This window comes from Leopardus geoffroyi, chromosome C1 (assembly GCF_018350155.1).
Source record: "Leopardus geoffroyi isolate Oge1 chromosome C1, O.geoffroyi_Oge1_pat1.0, whole genome shotgun sequence".
In the NCBI taxonomy this organism is placed as follows: Eukaryota; Metazoa; Chordata; class Mammalia; order Carnivora; family Felidae; genus Leopardus; species Leopardus geoffroyi.
In genome coordinates this window covers 30,468,110-30,494,871 of record NC_059328.1, presented here as the reverse complement: position 1 = coordinate 30,494,871, position 26,762 = coordinate 30,468,110, and the positions used below count along the sequence as shown (strand labels likewise).

Here is a 26,762-nt window from a genome sequence, read left to right as displayed (position 1 = left end):
AGGGGAACTGAGCCCTATCACTGAGAAGGAATTCATTATTTAGTAAAAGAAAACCACTAAGGACCAAGCAGATTGAATAGCTTTGCCTGAAAGAGGCACTTTCCAACTCCTAGGACTCAGTAGCAGAGTGCCCGATGCCATATTTTCTACTGAAGGAGGAAAAGAAAAGCATTTCATTCAACAGCAAGAAAAAATTAGCTCCCCGAATTGACCAACATATATGAAAAGTCACCTTTCTTTAACTGTCTTCTGTAACTCTGCAAAGTCCTTTTTGAGGTTCTGTACCCTGTCCTGGTGTTGGGAGAGGTCCAGGGCAAAGCCACAGGAGCTCAGTTCAGTGACCAGGTGCTCGAGAGTCTCAAGGTTCTCCTGTTGATCTTCCATTTCCAAATTCAGTTCCTGTTAAGCAAATAAGGAAATGTAGTAAATCCTCTCATCATTATAAATAAGTATACTCTAAAAAAAAATAAAAGATAGCTATATTAAATCTGGGGCAAGTTCCCTCTAATCTGTAGAAAAAGAACAAAAAAAGAGGCTCTCTGGATCAACTACAGCAATAAATATGGAGGATTTCTCCAATCCACCTGAGAATGGCTAGGAATTTAAAAGGAGTCTTGTCTCCTTTAAATAAATGTTCAAAGATTTGGGAGGCAGCATGGCAAAGTGAAAAGAATGGAGGTTTTTGGAGTCAAAAAGACTTCTGAAAATCAATCATGGCTTGTGATCTTAGGCTATTAAACTTCTCTGAGCTTCCATAGCTTCTCTCTTCTGTAAAACAGGACAAACATACTCTCTCAACTATTATTTAACTCTGTAGTGAAGATATTAGCCAATGTGATTAAGGTAAGAGAAAACAACCTGTGGCATAAAAATTTGAAAAGAAGAGGTAAAACTATATTTGCAGATTATATGAAGTGTATTAATAAAACCCCAAGAGAAACGGGGCACCTGGGTGCCTCAGTTGTTTGGGCATCCGACTTCAGCTCAGGTCATGATCTCACAGTGTGAGTTCGAGCCCCACATCGGGCTCTGTGCTGACAGCTCAGAGCCTGGAGCCTGCTTTGGATTCTGTGTCTCCCTCTCTCTCTCCGTCCCTCCCCTGCTTATGCTCTGTCTCTGTCTCAAAAATAAATAAGAACATTAAAAAACAAATTAAAAAAAAAACCCCAAGAGAATCAATACAATTAATCAAACAATGACGTAATCCAATAAAATAGCAAGCTTTATGAATAAAACCTTAAAATATTTCTGATAGACACAAAAGCATACCTCAATAAATGGAAAGATATCCATAAAGATATGTGTGTATGTATATGTGTGCATATATGCATGCATGAATAAATTTAATATGACCCAAATAAAACTACTAACTTTTCCCCCTTTGACTAATAAAGTTGATTCTAAAGTTCACATGGAAAAATAAACATACAACTATAGATATGAAAAATGCTGAAGGAAAGCAAGAAAGGAGAGACTAGCCCTACTAGATACTAAAACATACCATAAAGCCTGAGAATAAAAAACAGTACGCTATGGTTTGTGAACAGACAGACCAGCAAAGAAGAACAGAAAATCCAGAAATAGACTTGAGCCTATACGGATAAACTATATATGATAAAGATGAGTTCTCAAATCACTGAGGAAAAGATGGACTTTTCAGAGAAATGGTATTGGGAACAACTAGATAGATCAACTTGGATTCATACTATGCACTGTATCTTAGAATAAACTTAAAATGTGAAAAGATTCAAATATAAAAGAATGAAAGAAACCATACAAGTTCTAGAAGTGAATTCATGGGTGAATTCCTTCACCTGTGTGTGGCAAAAGGCTTTCAAATTATGACCAAAAATACATGTTCAGTAAAAAGTGATAAAGTTTACTGTGTAAAAATTAAAAAACCCCTTACACGGCCAAAAACACTATATAAGCAAAAGACAAAGGACAAACTGTGAAAAAAGATTTTAAACAGATCACATAAAAAGAATTAATCTCCCTAATACATAACTTTTGTAAGTTGAAAGAAGAAAAAAACCCAAAAAACAAAAATCAAACTCCTGACAGAAAACAGTAAAGGCCATGAACCAATAGTTTATAAATAAAAGGCCTTAAATGTATAAAAATATACTTAACTTCATCAGAGAAGAAATAAAAATTAAAACCACATCGAAACTTCTTATTTTCTCAATGAGATTAACACAAATTCCAATGCTGACAACATATTCTGCATGCACTGCTGGTGGGAATGCAAAATGGTGAAATCTTGTTGGAGGGAGGAGGATGTAGGTAAATAGTATGCTGGTGTTTATTGTGCATTCCTTCTACTTTTCTGTAAGTTTGCAATTATTCAAAACAAAACCCAAAAAGGACAGGAAACGAAACAAAACCCAGAGACCCTACTTTAACATGGAAAAAGCTGGATAAACCCAAGGCAGCAATGTGGGGATACTGGAATGCTGAAGTGCTACAGGTGGCAACATGTGCAAGTACAGCCACTGTGGAGCCAAGGTGGCCACTACTTGGTCAAATTAAGCATAGACATATGCTATGACCTAGCAATCCAGCAGCATATGTATCTGTATCTGTGACAGGTGATACTCCTCACCAAATATTTCCAACTCTGCACCAACTACATATATGGTAGGAATACATTTCTCCACCCCCTTGAAAGCCAGGTATAGATCCTGCCTTAACTAATGAAATGTGAATGGATTTGATTGATTGCTCCCTGTTGCAGCGGTAGTCATGAAGGCATATGGCAGGATGAAGTTCCCGTGAACTTGAATCCCTGAATGACCGTGATGGACTAAGTAGCCCTACTGATCTGGGTTAAACATGCAGAATGAGTGAAAAATAAATCTCGGCTTTGTTTTTAAAAAATGGACAAACAATATCTAGTTTACAGGGCGGTTGTGATAATTCTTTAAGATGACGCAGGTCAAGTTTCTAGTACACTGACTGACGTATTATGTGCTCAGTGAGTGCTGGTCCCCTCCTTGCCCTTCTTTTCTCTTTGTTCTGCCAATTTGGCAGATATATTCTCACCTGGATCTGCTGGAAGAAATGTGCAATATCTTGATCTGGCTGATTTCCAGAGGCTAGCATCCGGCTTTTGTTTTCCATGAACTGCTGCAGCTTATCAGAGAGATGTTCAAACATCTCTGCCTGGGGCAGAAGCTTCTTTAGGGAGCTCTCCTTTTCTTGCTGCTGTAGACAGAGTTGTTCGAAGCGCTGGCTCACCTCCGCCAGTTTGCCCTGCAGCACCGCAGCCGTGGTGCTGTCTGCCGTCTCCATGAACCGGGTCACCATCTCACGGGTGGCCTCCAAGCTACTCTTTTGCCGAGCAATGTCTTGCTTCAATTTCTGTCACCAAAAATGTGTCTGTCAGCTCCTGGCTCACTTATCCTAGGATATCTGAGCCACAAACCAATAAACTTCTCATAATTACATGCTCCCTTCCTCAATGAAGGTTGGATTGCAACTGAGCCTCTGTGATACCTACAACCCATCCCCTTAGTTCTCCAGCCTATTCCACCAGGGACTCTGTAGCACTGCTTTTCCTCGAGCTTAACAATGGTTTGGAAATTGGGTAGAAATATCTTTATGTGGATTAATCATCATCGCTAAGTCTTATTAGAAGATTCATGGGAATGAATTCTTCTGATACTTTTTCAAAGTGATGAAATTCTGGAACACAGCAAATACATCCTCTATGCTAACTCTTGGGGCATTGGTCTCACCATGTTAGTGGCCAGGGCTTCCTGGATGACTCCCGATGACAGTGATGTCACCTGCTCCTCTTCCAGGTTTTGCTCGACTTCCCTGATGGACTGCAACAAGCTCTCCAGGCTTTCCTGGACACTCTGAGATTGGGCAATTGCCTTCTGCAGCAGAGCAGAGCGCTCAGCCAGGTTACTGGAGAGGCTCTGAAAATGGCTGAGTATGGAATCTGGAAAATGAGGGCCATAAGAAGAGTGTGGACACTATTTTTGTGTTGTGCTTTTAAAAAGAATATATTTAAATTGCACATGTTAATTACAATAATAACAGACATTACAACAAAAAGAAAGAATAAGCTTCAAGTGAATTTATATTTGAGCCAAATTCACAACGCACTGTTTACTGAGCACCTGCTAAATGCCAGAAATTGTGCTGGATGCTGAGGACTAAAGACAATTAGGATGAGTCCTTGCCTTCTGCAAACTTAGGACCATAAAAGCAAGCATAGGCAGCAAAAGGCACATCACAATTAACCATAAAAATAAAATCGTAAGTGCTATATTGATGGTAAGAGTAATGTACTAGAGAAGCCTGAAGGAAGAATAATTATTTCTTATCTTTTATTTCTTTTGGGGGTTGGAGGTGGTAGTCAGGACTTTACAAAGGAAGAAACTTCTCAGGTACAGCTAGAAGTTTGAGCAAGATTTCATCACGCATGCTAAGCACTCAATACATGTTAGCAGTTAAACCATAGGGAAAACTTCAGGGGTCAAGTAATGAAGAAATGACAAGTTTACTTGGGAAAGGAAAGAAGCAGGGCATGGCTAGAAGGCAGAATGCCTGGAGAGAGGAGTTGAAACCAGATTGCAAAGGCGGTCAATGGTGCAGGGACAAAGCTCATTCGAGGGTGAGCTATTGCCGGTTGTATCCTCAGCCCCTTGCGGGCACCACAGATACTTGCACGATATAGTGTGATGTATTACAGAACAGTGGTACATACTAAGAATTAAGGGAGCACTCTTGTTATTGCTGCTTCATACCTGTAGTTTCTTGCACATGCTTGCGGTCTGGAGCTGGCTCTCCTTCAATTTCCATGAGGTCATGGGCTACTTTTTGGAGCTTTTCTACAGGTACTTGGTGCTCAGCTAATTCTTCCTGCAACTGCTGCTTGTCCATGAAAAAAGCCAAAAGTAAAACCTCTGAGTAATCAAAGCTGGTTCTAGGAACCAAGAGCTTCTTAGCATGATGCTGCTGGAGCTATGAAGAATAATGCTGTTTATCCATACCCACAGATGTTAGAATTAACTGTTTTAGGAACCAGATCTTGTCCGAGGCATCCCAACCACTGCCTTTAACCTATGAGAGTATTTGCTTTATCTTGTAGTAGGTGCTCCATCCCATGTGCTAGAACAGCCTGTGTCCCCACCTACCTTTGCTGTTGCAAGCTGCTGTTGTAGGATCCCAGGGTCAGAGGCAACAGTATCTGAGAGGAGCTTCTCCACGTTGGCTTCACAAGCCTGCATCCAGGCCTGCAGGCTGTCAGCAGTGCTCTGGAACTGCTGATACCGGCCTAGGAGCATGTTCAGGTGAGAGCCCAATCGTGTACACTGTGCGGGAGAAAAAAGGGAAAGCAGATTTATGCAAGGGCAGGCTAGAGGCAGCAGCTTTGTAGGTAGGCACAGTCCAAAGAAAAGCCTGGCTTTGTTAAAGGGATCTCACTAGAACTACAATTGAGGGTAGTTCTGGGGACTCCATGGACAGATAAGTAGCAACCATCTTCTACAAGTGGGGCCTCTGCTGTTTGATCCATACTATTCACCCCAACTATATTATAGACCTGTGAAGATTTAGTGAGTTATATGATAAGCCACCAAAGAAATGCACACCAGGTTGCAGGCTAAGGCAGGGACTAGGAGGTACAAAAAGTGTTCCTTTTGGTGAGGTCAGAGATGTTGGCAAAATGCACAATACAAGTTAGAAGAACTGACTGGATTATACATCTTGGGAGCTAACGGGAATTCTCTGATAGGGAAGAAGGTAAGGATTTACCTAGATGCTCTGTCTAGGAATAAAGACTGTGTATGTGGTTCAAGTTTTCCTTGTACTATGTCTCCTGCGAGCCCACATCTGCTGATCAGGATACAGGAAGCGAGCACCTCCATCCACCTTCCCTACCAGAGCGAGACATGATACCCCTGATACTGCTGGGACCAGGCATTAGCCCATGGGCCTCCACATTCTGCATTTTTGCAGAGCTCATAAACACATTCTGCCTGTGGTCAATACACAAATCAGTTCACTCACTGTGTCCTGAGGTTCTTATTCTAAGCCCCAGAAACCACGCATAGTTATGTGAGGGCTGCTGTGATTGTTCCCCCAGAGGCCATCAGGAACTTCTTGGTACCTTTGAATGCAGAGCAGTGTATCTTTCTGTTGCATCCTTCAGTTTGCCCTTCACTAACATTCCAGTTGCTGATGCCTCTCTGCCTTCCTCAAAGCTGTTTTCTGTGTCTAAAACTTTCTGTCCGGAGATGGTCACAAATCGCAAGTCTCCTTTGTGGGAAATGACATCCTCCGAGAAGCTGCCCTGCCGCTTCAGCAGGGAGGGAAGGGCTTCGGGGCAGCTGCCTCCTTGATGCATGTTCTCCAGCTCTCTCTCAGACCGTTCCAGCCAGTTCTCAAACTCTTCATGGTCCTGCAGAAACTTCTGCAGCTCGTCCCGCAGTGTCTGCACCTGCTTCAGCTCTGCCTCCGACCGGGCCAGGGAAGAGGCATATTGGCCCTTTAGCTCTCCGAGCTTGTCCTCTAGCACCTGGCGTTCTTCGGGGGTGAGGTTGTGGCCATGCTGATCCAGGAAGGCCTGAGCAGACTGGGTGGCCAGGATGAAATTTTGCTGCTGAGACAGCAATTCTTGGTGATGGGCCTGGCAAAAAATCCCCCCAAGCAAAGGACAATCAGCAGGAACACCACAAAAATTTGGTTATATCTACAGCTGGAAGTAGAGAAAGATCTCAATAGGCCACTTTTCCAGGTGCTCAAAAAACCACCAATATCTCTCACTCTCTAAGGATTATGCCATATACTAATCCCAGCTGAACTGACACATATAAGATCTTACATTTTTCAAAGAGATTTCACATGTATTATCTCAACTGATTTGGGACACAACCTTCAATGTAGGCAGACAATATAATATCTATATTAAACATATTAGGATAAGGGATACCAGAAAGATGTTATATGTCTTGACTAAGGTCACCCAGAGAGTTAAGGGACAAACTGAGACTAGAATCTGGCTGTCTTTACTAAACCATCCTAAGCCTAAGAGAAGGTACAAATGGCCAGCTGATAACTACTCACATTAGTGGAAGGGGAAAGTAAGTTGGATAAGCCAGACATATGACAGTATAAAAACTGCAAATACTTAGCTGTGAAATAGATCACTTACATATCCATGAAGCCGGTCCCAACTAGAAAAGTTCTTGGAAAATTAATTCATTAAATAAACAATTTAAATTTTAGTGAGAGTAAAATGTATTTCTGGATAGCATAAGTAATTTGTATTTCTTATTTGTATGTGCTATAGCTACATGGTTACACATGGACCTTTTTCTATTTTGATGGGATTTAAGTTATTTTAGGGAGCTGTGTTTGTTTTGTTTTGTTGTTTAAAATGTTCTTCCAGGGGCGCCTGGGTGGCGCAGTCGGTTGGGCGTCCGACTTCAGCCGGGTCACGATCTCGCGGTCCGGGAGTTCGAGCCCCGCGTCAGGCTCTAGGCTGATGGCTCAGAGCCTGGAGCCTGTTTCCGATTCTGTGTCTCCCTCTCTCTCTGCCCCTCCCCCGTTCATGCTCTGTCTCTCTCTGTCCCAAGAATAAATAAACGTTGAAAAAAAAAATTAAAAAAAAAAAAATAAATAAAAAAAAAATAAAATGTTCTTCCAGGGGCGCCTGGGTGGCTCAGTCGGTTAAGCATCCGACTTCAGCTCAGATCACGATCTCACGGTCCGTGAGTTCAAGCCCCGCGTCAGGCTCTGGGCTGATGGCTCGGAGCCTGGAGCCTGCTTCCGATTCTGTGTCTCCCTCTCTCTCTGCGCCTCCCCCGTTCATGCTCTGTCTCTCTCTGTCCCAAAAATAAATAAACGTTAAAAAAAATTTAAAAAAATAAATAAATAAAAAAATAAAAAATAATAAAATGTTCTTCCTGAGTCTATTAGACAACAGTGGGAGTTCAGCCAGTGTTCCTGCCTACCTATAGTTTATGCAACTACCTAGGATCAGGACAATAGCCTAATTTTTTCTGGAATATTGTCCAGTTTCAACCTGTATCAGCAACCTGACAGTGTCAGCTTCCAACATCACCTCAGGGAAGATGGGGTGACAAATATTTCCTTCTCAAGTAAATAGTAAGGGGCAGTACCATAGCTTGTCTGTACACCCCCCCAGATGTCCCCATCTCATCCACCCATGAGTAAGGCAGTCTCTTTCCTGGGATGGAGATGCCCCTTGGTCAGGCTGACTACTGCCAGCAACAAGTATCAGGACATTCCTTGTGACAGCAGACCCATTTCTGCTCTGTGCTGTTAAAAGACTGCCACAGCTTTGGGGGACACCCTACAATGGATCTCCAACCATAGAATAGCATGCAAGAGGCAAAAATCTTACTAATACAAAACACAGCAATGACTCACAAAGGCCATTCAATAGAAGATTTCTAGCTAAGCCAAATTTTCTTTGCTATGAAGATATCACTACTAAAATAGGTAATCTATGTGTTTTCTGAGTTCCCTAAACATACTGTTTTTCAGTCATGCCTGCACATGCCAGTTAATATTCTAGGAGATGGTTCATCTGGTTGGTTCACTGGTTTAACTCCAGTGCCGGACATATAGCAGGTGCTCAATATTTGCTGAATAATGAATAAAGGAATAGAGATAAATAGTCAGGAATGGTTTCTTGAGGGCAACAGGCAACCACTAAAAGGCTTGATCAGGGATATAGCATTTTAGAGCAAGGATGGGAAAGGAGAGAGAAAGGAGCCCAGGATGATGTTTAGTTCAGACAATTACGTGGAAGTAGAGGAAGGAGAACACATCTGACTGGGGGAGGGGTGTTATAGGAAACAGGAGCTCCGTTTTTGAGGTTCAGCTGTTTGTGGTTCCAAGTTACAAATAGGCAGATGGATTTATGTACTGGTTTGAAGCTCAGCACAGGCATTAAGGCTGGAGACAAATACATACTGGAATTCACTAGTATAAATAGTAAGTGAAGTGTCATGAGTGGATGAAATTACCCAAGGGAAGCATATTCTGAAAGATGAGAATAGGCTTAGGCAACAACCCGGAAGCACATCAGTATTTCACAAGTTGGCCAGAGGAAAGGAAAAGGGATTACTGGGGCAGAGTCCTGCTTTGGAAACCAAGGCACACAGTATTTCAACGGTGTCAAAGCTGCTGAGGTATCGAAGAGGGCATGAACTCAGAAGTGCGCACTGAATTTACGGGCAAGGAGGTTATGGTGACTTGCCTGGGGTGGCAGAGAGCCCCTGGCATCGTGAGGACAAGCTAACATCCTCACCTTCATCTTCTCGCACTGCTTGTCCAGCTCCTCCAGGGCTTGGTTCACTGCCCTGTGGCCATCAATGGTGTCCATGGCTCCTTTCCCCAGGCCAGCTCCTGACAGCTGCTCCATCTGTCTGCCAGTAGATCCCACCCCAGTCACCCAATCCAAGAGAGCATCAATCTTACTCCTGTTCTCGGCCAGTTCCTTTGCTGCTTTACTCTGAAAGCCATAGAAGAGGTTTAGTAAGAAGACCTTAGATACTCGGCTATACAAGAACAAATTAAGTAAAAGGTGAGACTTTCATGCTAAAGAAGAAGAGAAGCTCTAAGACTACGTATAAACATTCGTGGCATCCACAAAAAAGAATGAGCATCTTCTAAATCTGTTGAAAAACAATTACTTACAACAATCTCTAGATTTTGTCTGTATCTCACTGCTCAAAAAAAAAAAGTGAGTAGGGGGCAGGGGTGGGTGGCAAATTTCAGGATTTAAAAGGGCTTTAATAGAGGATTTGATCCTGGCTTCCCAGCAAGGCTTCACAGAATCCTTTCTAGGTGTGTGGAAATGATAGCCTGGCTTGGTAGGGTCAGAAACAGCACAGTCACATTCATTACTTGCTGCCCTTCCCTAAGGGAAATGCAGACTACTCCCATCCTTTTTTCTGCCACACAGAGCACTGAGTTCTAAAATTTGCCTCTCAAATTCCATTATCTGACTGTTCAAGTATTTTAATTTATTAAACATTCATGTATTTCAGAATTCCCCTTCAGGTAACTTATTTCTCCTTTCCACATTCTCCACCTCCCCCATTAGTGTCAGAGTCCGCGGCCAGGCAAAGGATTTAATTCAATCTGCCGGTGCTGAGGGGGGTGCAGAAAGCCGTTTGAGACTTTACCTACTCCTAGACTTGTACCAGTGCCACAGTTTGCACTGAATCTATAGGGGCAGCCTGGGGATAGCTTGTGGCACACTAAGACCCCCCACCTACTTCCCCCTAGTGCTGTTGGATCATCAGTATAGATTCATGTTTGAAATATGCCATTTGCTCTTTCTTCCTCAGTGTACTACCCTTCTTCACTAAGTTCTTTCCAACATTTTTCAATTGGAAGACTGAGTACACAGATAGCAAAAAAAATCTGTTTCTCTGGGGGGGTGGGGTAGGTGATATGAACTTCCTACCAACTATACTTGACTTAAAGTCCTTCAGGATGATTCTTATACAAATAAATCTTGACTGGGGGGCCTGGGTCAGGATCTCACAGTTCATGAATTCGAGCCCCACATTGGGCTCCATGCTGTCAGTGAGGAGCCTGCTTGGGATTCTCTCTCTCTCTGCTCTCCCAAGCTCTCTCTCTCTCAAAACAAATAAATAAACTGTAAATACACACACACATACATACATATATGACTCACAGACCAACTCCAAAGTAACCCCTTTTCATAATTCTGTTCTCTGTAAGGCAATGAGTTTCCCTTCATTATATACCTTTTACTTATTTGCCAGGTACCAAAATTTTCATTTTTGAAAAATACCAAGTATCAAAGCAGTCTGGTTACCTTTTCAGTCTCCTGCTGTACGGCTGAAGTCACCACTTCTTCCAGCTCCTTCTGGGCCACGCGTGTCCGTTCCTGGAGAGCCTCATACTGTTCCTTAGCCTGATGAAGCTTCTCCCGAAGAGCTGTCAACTCGTGGGGGCTCAGCTTGGCCTGGTTCTCTTCCAGGAACCCTTCGATGTCTTTGACAACACTGGCAAATGAGGTGGCCCGATTCTGAATATCGTCCTGTAAATCCTTAACACACGAACACAGGGATGGTAGAGACTTCAGTGTAACTTCTTCTAAGATTGCTAACAGTGCGAAGATGGAATGGCTAGCATGACACAGACCTGCATCAGATGTGTGTCCCTCACTATAATCTGCCTTAAGGTTTAGGTCTAAGCCAATGCAAATAATTTCTAAGATTTTTTTACTTAAGAAATTTTCTAATATTAGAAATATTAAATATTAAATTAAATATTTAAATTAAATATTAAATATTTCTAATATTTAATTTTCTAAGCAAAATTTAAATTTCTAAGCAAACATTTGATGAAGACAAAAGAGGAGACTCCCCACAAACATGATGTTTATTTTGCAATGAGTTATCTTCAAAGAGATCATTCTTCTATAAAGAGGAGTTGACAGTAGGATTCCAACTGAGTCAAGGCTTGGTTTCTCCCTTATACTTCCTTGGTTATCACTTCTTCTCCTTCTTCTTTTTTTAAAGTAATCTCTGTTAGCCAACGTGGGCTTGAACTCACTACCGCAAAATCAAGAGTCACATGCTCTACCAACCGACCCAGCCAGGTGCCCCATCACTCCTTATCCTTAATGTGGCCTTCAAGGCCCAGCAGGATGTGAATCCTGCCTCCCGTCATTCACTAATCTTCCTTTTGCTCATTGCAGTCCAACCAAACTAGCTTCCTTTCAGTTCTTGAATACACTGTACTTGGCATAGTCTCCTCCTCCTTCCATGCCTCTGTGCGTTAACTCCTATATACCCTTTGCTTCTCAGTTTAAGTGACACTTTTTCAAACTAATCTTCTCTGACATCCTAGACAAGATTGGGTCTGGCTGTTATATATTCTTGTGTAACTTTTCCTTTATCCATACCATAGTTAATAACTACATGCTCGTTTTTATGATGATCTGTGTAATGTCTGTCTCTCCAATGAGACTGTAAGTTTCAAGAGAACAGGGAGGTTTACCATTATGTTGCCTGGTACATAGCAGGCCTTTATAAATATCTGTTGAAGGAATGAGAAGAATGAATTAACTCATACTGACCTTTAAGTCACTCTGGTTCTTCTGCAAAGCGGAGAGATCCTGCTGGGTGGCTCTACCTTGGTGGCCTGCCAATGTGTTTTCTGCCCGTCCTAGCCAGTTGCAAAGATCGTCCAGTTTCTGGTAACAGGTATTTTGTTGTTTCTGCAGGGTCTAATTAAAATGCAAAGGGGCCGAGAGATAATTAATAATTCTCATTTTTACAAATAGAAGATAACTCCCTGAAATATGGAACAGGAATGTTATATCTTAAGGATGGAAAAGTCGGTGAGAGACTAGAACAGGAAAAAGCACAGAAGTCATATTCTGAAAGCTCCCCTCATTTGGACAGTCTGTTGATCCAGGTCAATAGCTTGGATAATTTCAGGTGAGAATGCTCCCAGGTTTTGGTTGGGAGTTCCTTTGCCAGACTGCTGTTATCTGGATTATCCCTGGAAATGGAGAACAGAGAGCCCAGATGCTTCAAATTCATATTCATATCATGGTGATAATAGTAAATTAGTGGTTTTAATCAATTCCTCCACCAGAACTGGAAGATATGCTACATACAAAGTTAAAATATGGAAAATTAAAAGGACTGGATTAGGAAGAAAAAAAATCAAGGAACTGGATAATTCATAAGCTAACTGAGCTTCTTAATAATTGAGCTGACTTTATAAATTAAATGTCTCACAGATGTAGACACCCATTAAATGGAATGATTACATGCCAGGCATGAGGGGCTTGGCTATTTTGAGAAGGAAACTGCCCAAGAATAGCAACTTTCTCAGTCCTTTAGGTATCTACACTGATATCAAAGAGAAAAGCCAGGCCCCGGGGGAGAGAGGGAATATGTTTCTGTGCCTGATCCTTTCTCCAGATCTCATCTTGGCTGCATGACACTGAAGCACCTAATTGAGCCATTGAGCATGATGTGTTCTCCTGACCATCCTTCTGGAACCATTTTCCACCAGTTTCTACCTTCTGATGGTGTTTTAGTCACCTGCACTTACAAACAGGTGCCCAAATTGGCCCTCTCTCCCCCTCTTTAGGACAAATAGAAGGGCTCTGGAAGAGAACTCCTAAGAGCTCTTCAGCTGTAAAACGGGATCTTCATGGGTTAGGATGGGTGCAGACTGAATCTGAAAAAAGCAAAGCAAACAAGTTAACACACGGACATACACATGCATTCAGGGCAAATATAGAGAGAAGCAGAGCATTTCTGACAATAACAAGGTTAATAAACATTGTGGAATCAATTATGTGCTCAGAGAGAATGTTCACATGCAGTTCTACCACCTGCTGCAGCTCTGCAGTCTACCCTGGATCCGGGCTATATCTTAAAGTGGCTCAGACCAATACTATTGCGTTAATTATCCACAAACTACACCATGCTATATAAGTTCCCAAGTGAGGATGTGGCAAATTTTCAGATTTGGAAAGTAACCTAAAGGGTTTCATTAGTATTTTATTTCAATTTCAATGCAGTTGGAGCAGGTAAGCAGTAATGGGGGACATACGGAACTGACCAACCTAATTTCCTCTAGGCCTAACTCAAAAGCTCAATTCGACTTTGCACGATATTTAATAAAGGCGACCCTGAGACAGATTGCTGGTGATAATGACATTCTAATAGCATCTTGCTGAATTCCAACTTTTCAAACAGCAAAAATGGCATAAGCATCATTTTTGGTATTTTTAGGTTATGATGTCACCATTAATGCAATTATGTTGAGTTCTGCAAGAGGGTTATGTGTGGTAGGATGGTTTGTTTTCAAAATGTAACATCCTTGATTCTACACACTGTTTTCCATAATTGAATGAGCACTAGGCATTACAGTGTGAAGAAAGGTGCTAGAAAATAATAATTATTTTTAAAGTGCTAAAAAGTTAATATGATTCTGATAAAAATTTCTTTGTCAGCTGTTTGAAGGTGGTCAAGGAATATTACTGTCAATCATTTGAAAAGCCCCAGAATAAAACTCATTTCAAAACCATTCTTCTCAAGAGCTCAGAGTACCTAAATGTTCCTAATGGCCCTCAAAAGACTCCTGGGGGAGAAAGGAGGAGAAACTAGGGCTGGAGATTGAACTTCCATTTGAAAGTCAGAAACAATGAGGCACAGTGAGGGTAGAGTCTCACTAAAAAGAAAATACTTGCACATGCATACACAGGTAAACACATGTATTCTCTCACACGCACATAAAACCAAAAACATGGCAAGAAAAACAGCCAGAATAGCTGCCTCCTAGACCAGAACCAAACTGGCCTGGAGGATGTGAAATTTCAAAATTGGCAAACGCAGGCTCCTAGATTTATGACGGATGGAGTCTGGCCAGAAATCTCAAAGACAGAGGATACCCCAAAAGACAAAGTGAGCCCAGCCGCTGGTTCAGTCTGACCTTGACCTGGACTGCCTGCTCCATTTGTTGAAAACGGCCCTGCAAGGCATCCATCTGAGCTGTGGCCTGCTCCGCAAGGTCTTGGAAGGACCTCTGCAGTTCATTCAGAAGCCTCAGCATCTGTCGGTTCTGCTGAGGGGATAAGTCCTGGGCATGCTCCGAGATAAAGAACTGAATATCAAAAGCAAGAGCATCCAGCTGAGATTTCCTGTCAGCCATGGGCTGCTTCAAATCCTAAGAAAGGAAATGAAAGAAATAAAATAAATAAAAATAAAACTTCTAATTCTCTATCAAAGTAGAATCTGTTGGTTTTAATCAGAGTCAACATTAAAGAGAGGTTAATTTAATAATCAATACTGATAATTTCTAGGGCCAAACCAGCATAGGAAATCTCTCTCACTTCTGCTCTCTCCAAACTCCTCATATCTTACAATTAGGTTTCCTTTACTGGACTTTGATTTCCAAATGCAGTAAGCTTTTAATTATTCATGTTAATATAATTATACTACTGTTCATCCCAGGTATCTAGAGACAACATTTTTTTTTTTTAATGTTTGGAGAATATATCATGAATTTCCGGTCTGAGATAGATCTAATTGTATTTTCTTAGATTCAAACATCTATTTGTATTTGTCCAGCAGTGAGTTACCGGGAGACCAGAAGTGAGAAAGTACTCAATTTGTCTGTGGTTCACTAAACCATGATTTTGACAGTAAATAATGTTGCTTATACATTTTAAAAAGTGTAAAAGACTACAGCGAGACCTTCTTATGTAACAGTTCCATTGCTTCCTTAAAGCACTAAAACCTGCCTAAACACTAGCATTTATCTGTTTTCAGGCAATTAAAAGCATGCAAAATTTCCACAAACAGTTAGTGATCATCAGCTGTGTAATACTGCAATAAAGACAATGAAGATATCTACATCGCTATCACTTTGAAACTAAGTGTAGTCAGCAGTCCTGCAGAGCAGGCGGAAAGGACTTCTGGGTTATTTACCATTAAGCTAAGGATCTTTCTTCACCTGTGACAAATGGATTTGGGAAACTGTCATTAGGAAAACAAGACTTAGACCATGTTTGTCTTCCCATAAAGGCATGCATTTAAGTTATAACTAGGGGAGGAAGCCAGTGCATGAGACGCTCTGTGTTTTTATACCATATACTATGTCACAGGATTTTTTTTTCACTTTTTTTTTTTTTTAATACTCCTGTTAGTGAACAGAGCAAGTCTGCAACTCACTCCCCTAATGATATATTTGGATAAAAGGGTATAAACAAAGATGGCAGGTCAATTCTTGCAAGACAAAAAGGGATGGGGTTGGAAACAAGAAGCCTGACCATGGATAAACTCTTAGGACTGGGGAAAAGGAACAAAAGGAGAGGATATCTTTAGTTCTGCTCTGACTTTAGAAATAATTTAAGGAGTGTGCTATCCATAGCAGAGGGAGGGTAAACCACTGTGAATAATATCTGATATTATCTTGAGTATAACCAAAACAAAGAACAATGTTGGGAGGAAAAAAAACCAAAACACCTCAGTTCTTGTATATCTCAGTCTTTACCTTTCTCTCACTGACCTATAAAAAGAATCAGTTAATTTAAAGCTTAACAAGAAGAAAAGCATCAGTCTAGATCAGGGATTGGCAATCAACAGCCCCCAGGCTAAATATGTCTGCCATCTGTTTTTGTAAATAAAGTTTTATTGTAACACATCCATGACCATTCATTTACGTACTGTCTACAGCTGCTTTCGTGTTTCAACAGCAAAAGTGAATGGCTGCTACAGAAAAGGTCCATTTGTATAAGACCAGCAAGGCCTAAAATATTTATTATCTGGCCCTTTGTTTGCCAAGCCATGCTCTCAACCATGGATCAACAATTCTCCTGAAATTAGTGTGTGTACAATTAGAAACAAGGGATGGGTACTAGATGCTCAGTCATCAAGACAAGATGAAGTTGATAATCACAGACCATTCTGTAGACTCTCCCTCACAGAATAGCTGAAAGGAGAAATAACCATAATGACTGAGGTTCCAAGGGTATGAGAACCTAAAAGACTAAACACAGCAGACTTTATTTCTAAAATGGAAAACCAGTCTTTCGAAGATAGATAGACAGATACTCGTTTGCCTGGCAGGAAAATAAAATTGACGCAATTCAAAGGACAACTAAAACATGCTTGAGAATGGGTGGACAGTCTACCTCATACCGCTGGAGACAGTGATTCAGGCTGTCTGCATTGGTGTCATCGTTATATTCTTTGCTGTTCAGAATAAGATTGGTATCGCCAACCCAGTCTCTCAGATCTTGAAGTCTGCCGTCTAGCTGTTCACGCTGACTTAACACTTTAGTCTAAGAAATAAATGTCAAATTAGACTATAAAAATCTTTGAGCCATCCCAGACGTTGTGAGCCTTTGTGAATAAAAACAAGAAGCTACCTTCTGGACTTCCATAGCACTCTGGAGGTGGAATAGTCTGGAACTCCAGGTGTCACTCACAGAGCTGAGGGACTTTTGGAGATTCTTGGCATCCTTCTCTAGAGCCTTCAACAGTTGAGCAGGAACTTCTTGAGGCTGGCTGATGATAATCTGATTTACACGCTCTAGTTGCTGATGCACCAAGGTGGACAGATCCTTTAGCTCACTGTCTAATACCTGAGGGGATAAAGTGAGTTACCTCTGAAATTAAGGCTAGAACTCTTACTATTTAGGAATCAACTGTGGACATAGTTTTCTGTCACTTATGCCTGCACATGCTTTACAGCTTAGAAAAAGGTTTTATGTACATTCATTTGTTTGATTCCCACAATCACTAATTCTTGAGGTAGGCAGAGCAGATATTATTATCCCATATTTAGAGAAGAGATGCCTCAGCACTTGAAAATGTTATTTTTGTATTTTACTTTATTTTATTTTAGTCCAAGATCACCCAGCTGATAAGCAATGGACTCAGGACTTGGATTCAGGTTTCCTGACTCAGTGTAGTACACCTTCTGCTACAAGATGATGCCTCTTCAAGAGTGTCATTAGCCTTATATAAGGTGACACAAAATAAGTCTAATGAGGGGCACCTGGGTGGCTCAGTCAGTTAAGCACCGACTTTGGCTCAGGTCATGATCTCAGTTTGTGAGTTTGAGCCCCGTGTCAGGCTCTGTGCTGACAGCTCAGAGCCTGAAGCCTGCTTCAGATTCTGTTTCCCTCTCTCTCCCTGTCCTTTCCCCTGCTCCTGCTCTGTTTCTCTCTCAAAAATAAACATTAAAATATATATATATATGACAAATGAAAGAAGGACTCTTCCACTCCAAATTCCAAGGGGGCAGAACCAAAAAATATAAAATATCCCAACCCAGCCTTCCCACTCAGCCAGTCTACAATATTTTGATCCTCAGCAAAAAAAGCCAGAAATAAGCTGTGGAAAAGCTTGGTGGTTCTGGGCACTGTCCTCACCTGCTCTCCAGCCACCCTATGCAAGACCATACTCTGGATATTGAGAGAACTGCTCAGCTTCTACAGTCTGTCCTTGTTGTGTCTCCAATCCTATGGCAAGTCTTAACCTCCAGGTTTCCCCATCTCAAAACTGTCTAATTATGTCCTCAGGAATCTCATGCCATCAGTTATTACTTCTCTCCCCTAACGAGTTCTCCTTTTCTATTGGTTCTTTCTCTTGGCCCCCAAATCCACTCAAAACATTCCTCTTTCAGCGTACCCCCTCCAGCTAGTGCCCTACCTCTCTCCTCACCTGCACTACCAAACTTCTGGAAAGAACGATTTACATTAATTGCTACCACCTTCCAACCTCCCATTTGTTCTCATAGCAACCTTGTTTATATCCTGCGATCTTACTAACACTGTTCTTATCAAGGTCATCAATGACTCTCTGGCACTAAATCTCCCTTTCAGTCCTCACTGTACTTAGTCCCCCTCCTGTATTTCCTCCTTCCGTAACTCCTCCCTCGAGTCTCTTCTGCTTTGGTTTCTGGGAGACCAGTGTTTCCTGGTGTTCTCCAGAGATCTCCAGTTCTACTTTTTCAATTTTTTTTTGTCCTTTAAATGGTTAGTATTTTTGAACATGTTTTTCCTCCTGAAGAGTCTCTATTTTCCCAAGCTGGTGGGCCTGGGGGAAGTCTCTGGGAACCCACCTTGGCCTGACACAGCAGATCCTGTAGCTCTGCGAGGTTTAGGTCCAGAGGTTGAATCTGTTTGGTCCTCATTTCAATGTCTCGTAATAGAGACAGATAAGATACCAGCTTCTCATCATGTTCTAGGCAGAGTTGCCGGTTGAATACATTCTGTGGAACCAAAAAGAAAACTCACTCAGATCTGACATCCTCCTTTAAATATGCTTTTAAAAGTAGTTTGGGTCTTACCAATAGACAAAATAGAATTTTTACTACACATAGGGTGGGATGAAATAAAACGTGTTGCCTTCAACTGTCAGACAAAAGAGTGATTTTATTAATTTCTTTGGGGAGGAGAGACTCATAGTTATCAACATAGCATCGTTTTAGTGAAACTTCCAAAAGCTATTCTGACTTCAGATAGCATTGCTCCAATATTTCATATTAGTTCCAATGTTGGTTTCTAAATTAAAACCCTTACGATTTTCGGAAAGACATGCTGCCTATTTTCGAACAGCTGTATAACACACAGATGATGATAAATTAAGTTATACCTTAGAGAATCATCTAGTCCCTGAAGCTGTATGGATGCACACAATTATACATATGTAAACTCAATATCCAGTCAAGAGTTTTAGCATTAAACTAGTTATATCTAAAATACACACACACACACACACACACACACACACACACACACACAGGGGTGCCTGGGCGGTTCAACTGCTTAAGCATCCAACTCTTGGTTTCAGCTCTGGACATTATCTCACGGTTCCTGGATTCAAGCCCTGCATCGGGCTCTGGGCTGATGGCATGGAGCCTGCTTGGGATTCTCTGTCTCTCCCTCTCTCTGCCCCTCCCCTGCTCACTTGCTCTCTCTCTCAAAATAAATAAATAAACTTTTTTTTAAATAAAATAAAATAAAGTAAAATAAAATAAAATAAAATAAAATAAAATAAAATAAAATAAAATAAAAATATGTATATACAAACACACCATTGGCAAACTTACTTTAGTTGCTCGGAAGGGCTCTGGGTTTACGCCTTCATGTCCCTTTCCCCCAGGTGTAGTCGTGAAAGCAGTCTGTTCACCGCTAGGGCTTTCTCTGAGCTCTTCTTGTGGGGTCCTCTCATCCATCTTCATTGTAGGGTATATGAGCGGCACTGGATTTTCTTCACTGGTCTCTGCAATAATGGGACTAATGGCGGCATCTTGTTGCCCTGTCCTCTCTTTTTGAGACATGTCTTTGAAGAGTTTCTCTGGAAGAAGGGACACTAAGACTCTGGGATTGCCCTGAGTCACTATGCCCTCAAAAGATGCTGCCTCTACATCTGTAACTGTAGGGCTGGACATTTCTAGAAATTTCTCTCCAGTTATTTCCTGCGTTGTTACTATTTTAGATGCAAGAATTCCACAGATTTCATTATCACTTTTGCTGTCTTGATGATAAAAGTCCTTTTTGTCTGAGACTTCCAGATAGCTGACTTCTTTTGGGTCTACTCTAGAAACTGTACTTTCTTCCAGTTTAAGAGTTCTTGTTGAGTCAGAAGGTACTTCTTGGTATGATCTTTCTTTATATCCATTAGATGAGCGAATCAGATCTTTGGTTTCTTTGGTTTTAAAAGTAACACAGGAATCTTGGTAATCATTGGTCTCTGGTCTGATGGTTCCCTGGAGAGGCTTGTTTGTTTCAGAAATTTGGGATCTGCCTGCAACTTGGGTCTTTCCAACTAATTCCTGATAGTGTAATCCTTTAGGTCCTGGGGTCATAGAAGAGAATGGTTCACTCTGGGCCCCACAAGTAATTTGAGAAAAATTTTCTTCTGCTTTTAAAGTTAGGCAGAGGTTTAAATTTTTTACTTCTCCTTCACTGACTTGATTGGGTTTGAAGAATGTTAAAGCATCCTGATTTACAGAAATTCCTTTGGGTATCATTGGGGAAGAGTTTTCATCTTTACAAATAATAGAAAATTCCAGCTCTCTACCAGCTTCTTTTTCACTAATGGCTATTTCCACAGGTGGATTCTCTACGGTGGATCCCTGGTCAGCTGTAACAATGGTTTCTTGATTCAACTTTTCTTTGGAAAGAACTGGTTTGTGTGTTTTAACACTTTCTTCTAGATTCATCTCCCTCTCCTTCCTCTTACTTTTCTCTCTGGTATTCATTGATTTCTGCATAACCTGCTCACTCAGCAATCTGCCTGAAGTTTCATAATCTGATTCCTGTACTTCTGAAATAATTCTTTCTTGGTTTTCCCTTATCTTTTTAGAATCTGGACCTGATGTAGACCATTTCATATGGGAAGTAATTTCTATTTGGGCTCCTACTGTTTCCTGCTCTTCATTTGTGTTTTTTTCCACGTCATTACTAGCCACCTCTTTGAATTTAAAATCATGAGCTTCTGAGCGAGAGAGTGTCGCTGAACCTTGGCCCAACAATGTACCTTTATGATCGCCAGGACTTAGGATACCGACAGATTCTTCAGCATCTGGAGAAACTCTCTTTTTATCTTGATCCTTGCACTCCATTTCCTGTAATGAAATTTCCATGCTCTTTTTGGCCTGCCCCCCATCAGAAACTCTTGTTTGAACCTTTCCTTGTACAGTCTGACTTGCAATCTGAAATAATTTCTCACTTGCTCCTTTACCACAACTCATTCCAGCAGTCTGATTACATACAACTAACATTTCCTTTCTTAGAAATTCCTTCTCTATTTCACATACTTCAATCCCATCTTGCTTTTCAATCTGAGCCCCATGATTGCAGGACTCTAAAGGATCTACCTGGATCATAGCTGCCAGTTCAGGACTGATCAATCTTTTCTCAACAGCTTCCTTTAAAGTCACTCTCTGATCATTAAATATGTCAACAATTCCTCCCTTTAGTACCTGATGAGATGCAATAATTTTAACCATGTTTTCATCCACTAATTTCTGTTCTAAGGCTGATGCCAATGTCAGTCTTTTTCCTGTGGCAGTATCTATGATCCCCCCAGTATTTGCTTGAGCTTCCAAAACCTTCAGCGTAGATACAAAGTCCACTTTTCCAAGCTGAGTTGCTTGAGACAATGTAAGCACTTTGTCACTTGCTCCATCTTTAATGTCTGAGAAGGGAATTACTTCTAGATATCTCTGTCCAGATTCAATATCAATCTTACATTTCTTTACTAATTCTGAATAGGGAACAATTCTGTAATTCTCAGGATCTACAATCCCATGCATCATTCCTGAAGACAATATTGCTTCATTAGTTAACAGTCCTTCTTTTTCAGCTTCTGCCAAGGTCAATCTCTGGCCAGAAATGTGATCTACAAAGCTTCCAGGCAAAGCCTGAATTTCTTGGATTTCTCTTTTCAAGTCTGGGTTAACAAGTTCTAATTTTATGGCTTCAGAAAGGGAAATAGTTTCCTTGGTTTCAGGATGAAAAAAGCGATGGAGGCTTAAGTTCTCAACTTTTCTGAGTTGCTTGGCTAAATCTTCATCAATGATGCCATGTTCAAAGGCATTATCAACAGAAAGTCTCATCCCAGATGTATGGTGAATGATACCTCCATCCGCCACCTGCTTGGTCAGCAACTGAACAGCTTCCTCTCTCTCCAGAAGTCCTCTGTCAATGGACTGCATGACTGTTAAAGGAGCTTTGCTCTCAGGGTCTAGAATTCCAGTTGTTTCCATTTGTAAGCTAATAAATCTCTCCCTGACTGTTTTCTCAGCATCTCTGCCTTTGGAAGCTTTCTCCAGATTTATAAGCTCTGTCTCATCAGCACTGTCCACCAAGCCAAGATTTGAGGCCAAAGTTACTGAAACTTTTTTGCTTCGTTTCAGGTCAACAATGCCACCAGTCACCACCTGCCCCTCTAAAATTCTCAAGGCTGTTTGTGTGTCAAGAAGTCCCATTGCAACTGCTTCCCTCACAGAGCAGAGTGTGTGGCTACGGGGGTCTAAGACTCCACTTATAGCTTTGTCCGCCCTGAGGACATTATGTAATAGTTTCTCATCCATCAGACCTTCATCGATGACTTCTTCAGTAGTCAAAGACTCGCAGGTCTGAGAGTCAAAGAAGCCGCGAAACATATTCAGCTTTCCCATTAGTTTGACGGCAGTGTGGCTGGGCACAATACCTTGGGCTATTGCCTCATTTAATAAGAGCTTCTGACCTGTTTGTCCGTGAATGATACCACCATCTAGTAATTGTGCAGATAACGTATTTAAGGTAGCTTCTGGGAGCAATTCTGAAGGATGACTGCATGGCAGGGAGGTTTCATGACCATGATCTTCTGCATCTGTTTTTTCTAATGTCATCGTACTACCGCTTGCAATGTTGTGTCCTTCTGGATTATGTTTATGGTCATCCCTACCCAAAAATGTTTTATTTAAGGTTTTCTGTTTATCTAGAGTATGAATATTCATGTCATCTTCAGACTTTAGCTCTGATTCTAAGTCTAGAGTTTTCTTTATCTGAAATTGTGGCTTTTCGCTTTGGGGTTTTAGGAGTAGCCTCCCAGTTTCACCTGGAACTTCAGTTTCAAGTGTGTTTGCTTGTTCTGTCTGACACAGAAAGGAAGACTTTCTGGAATTCTGCCATTCTTCCTTCGGTGTCTCGACAGAGAAAGGCTCTTTGCCTACCGCCAAGGTCACAGCTTCAGCTTCCTCAGTGGGTACTGTAAGGAGAAATCCCCTGCTAACCTTTTCTCTGGTAGACATTCCTGTTAGTTCTTCCTTTTTGGTACCTAGCAATTGTCCTTTTAACTCTGATTGGACTTTATCTAGGACCATCAAAGAATCAACATTTGGATTTCTCACTGTTTGTTCCCCCACAAACAGCTCCCTTTCAGAATTCTCTACTGAGGAACCTTCAGTTTCCATTGTGGTCCTTTTGCCTTTTGCTTCATTGCAATCTGCCTGAGTGGGATAGTCTTTGTTCTGAGAAGAAATCTGGAGCTCACGTGGCTTCACACTCAGTCCATCACAGAACGTTTCTGTGGTTTTGACATTCACCAATTCTTGTAATCCCTTGGGACTTTCTAGTCTCTGATGCCCAATTTCAAACACTTCTGGAGGACTTGCTTGATATTCTCCTCTTGCTGTCAGTGTCTCTAACAGCTCGTCATCTACCAGGAGCAGCCTCTGTCCATCCTGCACATTAATATAGCTGTGAGTCATCAGCTGAAACAGCAGCCTCTCACCATGGCTTACTACGCCCTCAGTTTGGCACCTGCTGTGTGGTAGACCTACTGCTCCAGGATTAATGTTCAATTTGCTTCGTTCTGAATAATCTGCTAATTGCATGTGGGGCATCACATCAGGTATGCAAATGGATTTTAAGTTATTGACAAGATCTTTGTCCAACATACCATCTTCTACTGCTTTTCTCCAGGACCAAACCTCTGTGCTTGCTGGCAGAAACAGAGCTTTAATATGTTGTCGGCCACTAAGGATTTTGTGAGCTAGTTCAGTAGACACAATACCTTGTTCCAGGGCATCTGTGATTGGGAGGATCTCTCCAGATTCAGGCCACAGCAACCCCATGAATGACCAAAGGGACTCCAGAATCACAAGAGCAATCTTAGCAGCTACTAGATCATTGCTCACTGCTTCATCTATTGTCAGCCTATGCCCAGTGATGGTGTCTATGATGCCTCCTGTCTGAAGCTGCCTTATGAGAATAGCACAGGCCATATCTTGGTCAATCAAATTATGTCTTACAGCCTCTTCTACAGTAAGTCTGTGTCCTGTTCTTGGATCTACTATGCCACCAGCAAAAAGCTGAGCTTCCAGCAGCCGGACAGTGACCTGCCTATCTATTAGGCCTTCCTGAACTGCACGAAAAACACTAACCTTCCGGCCTGATTTTAGGCTCACCATTCCCCCTGCCAGTTGTTTGACGGGGAGCAGTTTCAACCCTGATTCCTGGTGGACAATACATCTCTGCGTCAGATCTAGCAAACTGATTTTCTCAGCTGTGTTGGGGTCTATCAAATTCTTGGATGATTTCAAGTAAGACTCTAACACTGAGTGAAGCCTTGCAGAAATAAGGCCTTGGTGAAAAGCCTCCTCTAGGTTGACGCAGCCCTCGTTAGGAGGGAAACTGAAACCTCCAGTTGCCAGGTGAGCTTCCAACACTTTTAGTCCAATTCTCTCACTGATTATTTTCTTTTCAATTGCTTCCACCACGGAAGGAAGGCCTTTGCTCTCAGTAAGCCTGCTTATTAAGGACAGGGCATCCTGTAGCTCCCACAGCTGCTGGTACACCTGGGGATTAATGAGGTTTCTGGCTAGACCCTCTTCCAGAGAGAGCTTTTCACTGGTCTCAGGGGCAATGAGGCCAGACATGATAACCTGGGATTCCAGGAGCACAAGGCCTGTGTCTTGGTCAATGAGGCCCTTTTGCATGGCTTTGAAGATGGGAAATATCTCCACTGTGCCTAGGTCAATCACCCCAGCAACAGCTCTGCAGCCCTAAAAGGAAAACGAAAAAGAAAACTGAATCAGAGAAGCATGCCTGGTGAAAGCATTCCTTCAAAGAACTATAGTCTATCAAATTCTGACCACAAGAAAAACCCAGCCTGGAATGAGCCCCAATGTGTAGGAAACACTGAAGCCTGGCACCGTTAATACTAAAAAAGAGTTTTTCTAAACTGCAGAACGTTGAACGTGGCTGGAAGTTCACAGATTACTTGACAGATGCTGGCATTAAGCATATCTGAGTGACAAGCTCTACAAAGTAGCAAGCGGTGAAGGTGAAAGGTCAGCTCTAAGACTAAATCACCACAAAGGTTCTTCCAGAAATCTACCAGTTCCTCAAAAGTGAAAAGTCAACCCTATAAAACAGCTTCTCAGTGTTGTAACCTGTGCAGAAGACCCTGAAGTAGGATGTCTCTGCCAATGAGTTCGGCAGGACCAATCCACAGGATTAGAAGAGTCAAGCAGCCCAATGGCCACATGACATGTGTGCAGCTCTGTAAACAGCCCAACGTGTACCACTCAAGCAGCTGTTCCACAGCTGGGGCAGTCTCATGCAGTGGCCACTGTAAGTATCTCCCAAGGCAAGGGCTCTTGGTTAAATTAGTTCTGGGAATCAGAAGTAGCAAGTCAAGGAAGGAACAGACTGGGGACCTTTGCCTCTAACCACTAGGAACTTTTCTTCTGGTCCAGGCTAAAATGGGTAGTACAGCCTCCATGATACACCTACAATTTGTTGGGCACTTAGTATATTTATTGAGCACTGATATTTACTTCTCACAACAATCCTATGAAAACAGTTATTTTAATCTTTAGTTTCCAGATGAGAAAATGAGGCACAGCGAGGTTATTAAGTAACTTGTCCAAGGTCACAAAACAAGTGAGATTCAGAGTCAAATCAAGGCCTGACTCTAAGTCTCATGCTATTAAATTGCCTCCTCTATCAGACCCAGAAGAGCATGAAGGAAAGGCACAGTAGACTGCATCACACTCAGGAGTTAGGTCCTACGTCCAGTAAAGCAGGAAAATCTACACATTGCCAAAATTACCCTTCCCAAAAAGCCTAAAAATGGCTCCTTCCTGTTTGAAAGCCTTTTATCACAGAATGATGGTATTCAGAAATTAAATCGTTTAACGGGCGCCTGGGTGGTTCAGTCAGTTAAGCGTCCAGGTCTTGATTTCAGCTCAGGTCATGATCTCATGGTTCATGAGACCAAACCCTGTGTCAGGCTCCACGCTCCAACGTGGAGACTGCTTGGGATACTCTCTCTGCCCGGCCCCTGCTCATGCTTGCTCTGTCTCAAAATAATTAAACTTAAAAAAATAAAAAAGATTAAATCATTCAAGTGTTTTGTCACTTACTTTTATTACTTTCAACTTTCTACCTCTTCTTGTTTATGTTCATTATCTTTGTTTCCTATAGATGATTTTGTCTGCCCCCTTCAGTCAGTATTACTTTCTGATCCTCGTTTAACTCTTGAACTAATCCATGGAGGATTTATCCATGGAGGATGTTGTTGAAGCAACTGCCAATCACTTCCCTGCCTCCTAAATAATGCATTCCATTCTGTCTCAGGGAGAGTAAACTCTGTAAGAGCAGGTACCCTGCCCATTCAGTGTCTAAGAACAGTACCGGCAGTTCAAGAAACATTTGTTGAATTAATGAATAAATTGGTAAACAGTAAGGAAATCCTTAA

General features: G+C 41.7%; 1 protein-coding gene across 39 annotated transcripts in view; it reads right to left on the bottom strand.

Moving 5' to 3' along the window:
* Positions 1-26,762, bottom strand: part of MACF1 (microtubule actin crosslinking factor 1) — a 336,214-nt gene that overhangs the window by 95,891 nt on the left and 213,561 nt on the right. For 31 of the 39 annotated variants that reach the window (XM_045482240.1, XM_045482265.1, XM_045482241.1 and 28 more), the window contains 14 exons: positions 19,615-25,062; positions 18,625-18,774; positions 16,925-17,140; positions 16,688-16,837; positions 14,485-14,718; positions 12,107-12,256; positions 10,838-11,071; positions 9,296-9,499; positions 6,125-6,643; positions 5,151-5,327; positions 4,761-4,884; positions 3,741-3,949; positions 3,046-3,363; positions 233-399 (listed from right to left, as the gene is read on the bottom strand). In XM_045482240.1, the coding sequence (XP_045338196.1) occupies positions 233-399; positions 3,046-3,363; positions 3,741-3,949; positions 4,761-4,884; positions 5,151-5,327; positions 6,125-6,643; positions 9,296-9,499; positions 10,838-11,071; positions 12,107-12,256; positions 14,485-14,718; positions 16,688-16,837; positions 16,925-17,140; positions 18,625-18,774; positions 19,615-25,062 (8,300 nt within the window). The remainder of the gene's footprint in view (positions 1-232; positions 400-3,045; positions 3,364-3,740; positions 3,950-4,760; positions 4,885-5,150; positions 5,328-6,124; positions 6,644-9,295; positions 9,500-10,837; positions 11,072-12,106; positions 12,257-14,484; positions 14,719-16,687; positions 16,838-16,924; positions 17,141-18,624; positions 18,775-19,614; positions 25,063-26,762) is intronic. The other 8 variants (XM_045482256.1, XM_045482261.1, XM_045482258.1 and 5 more) reach the window with 1 other exon arrangement.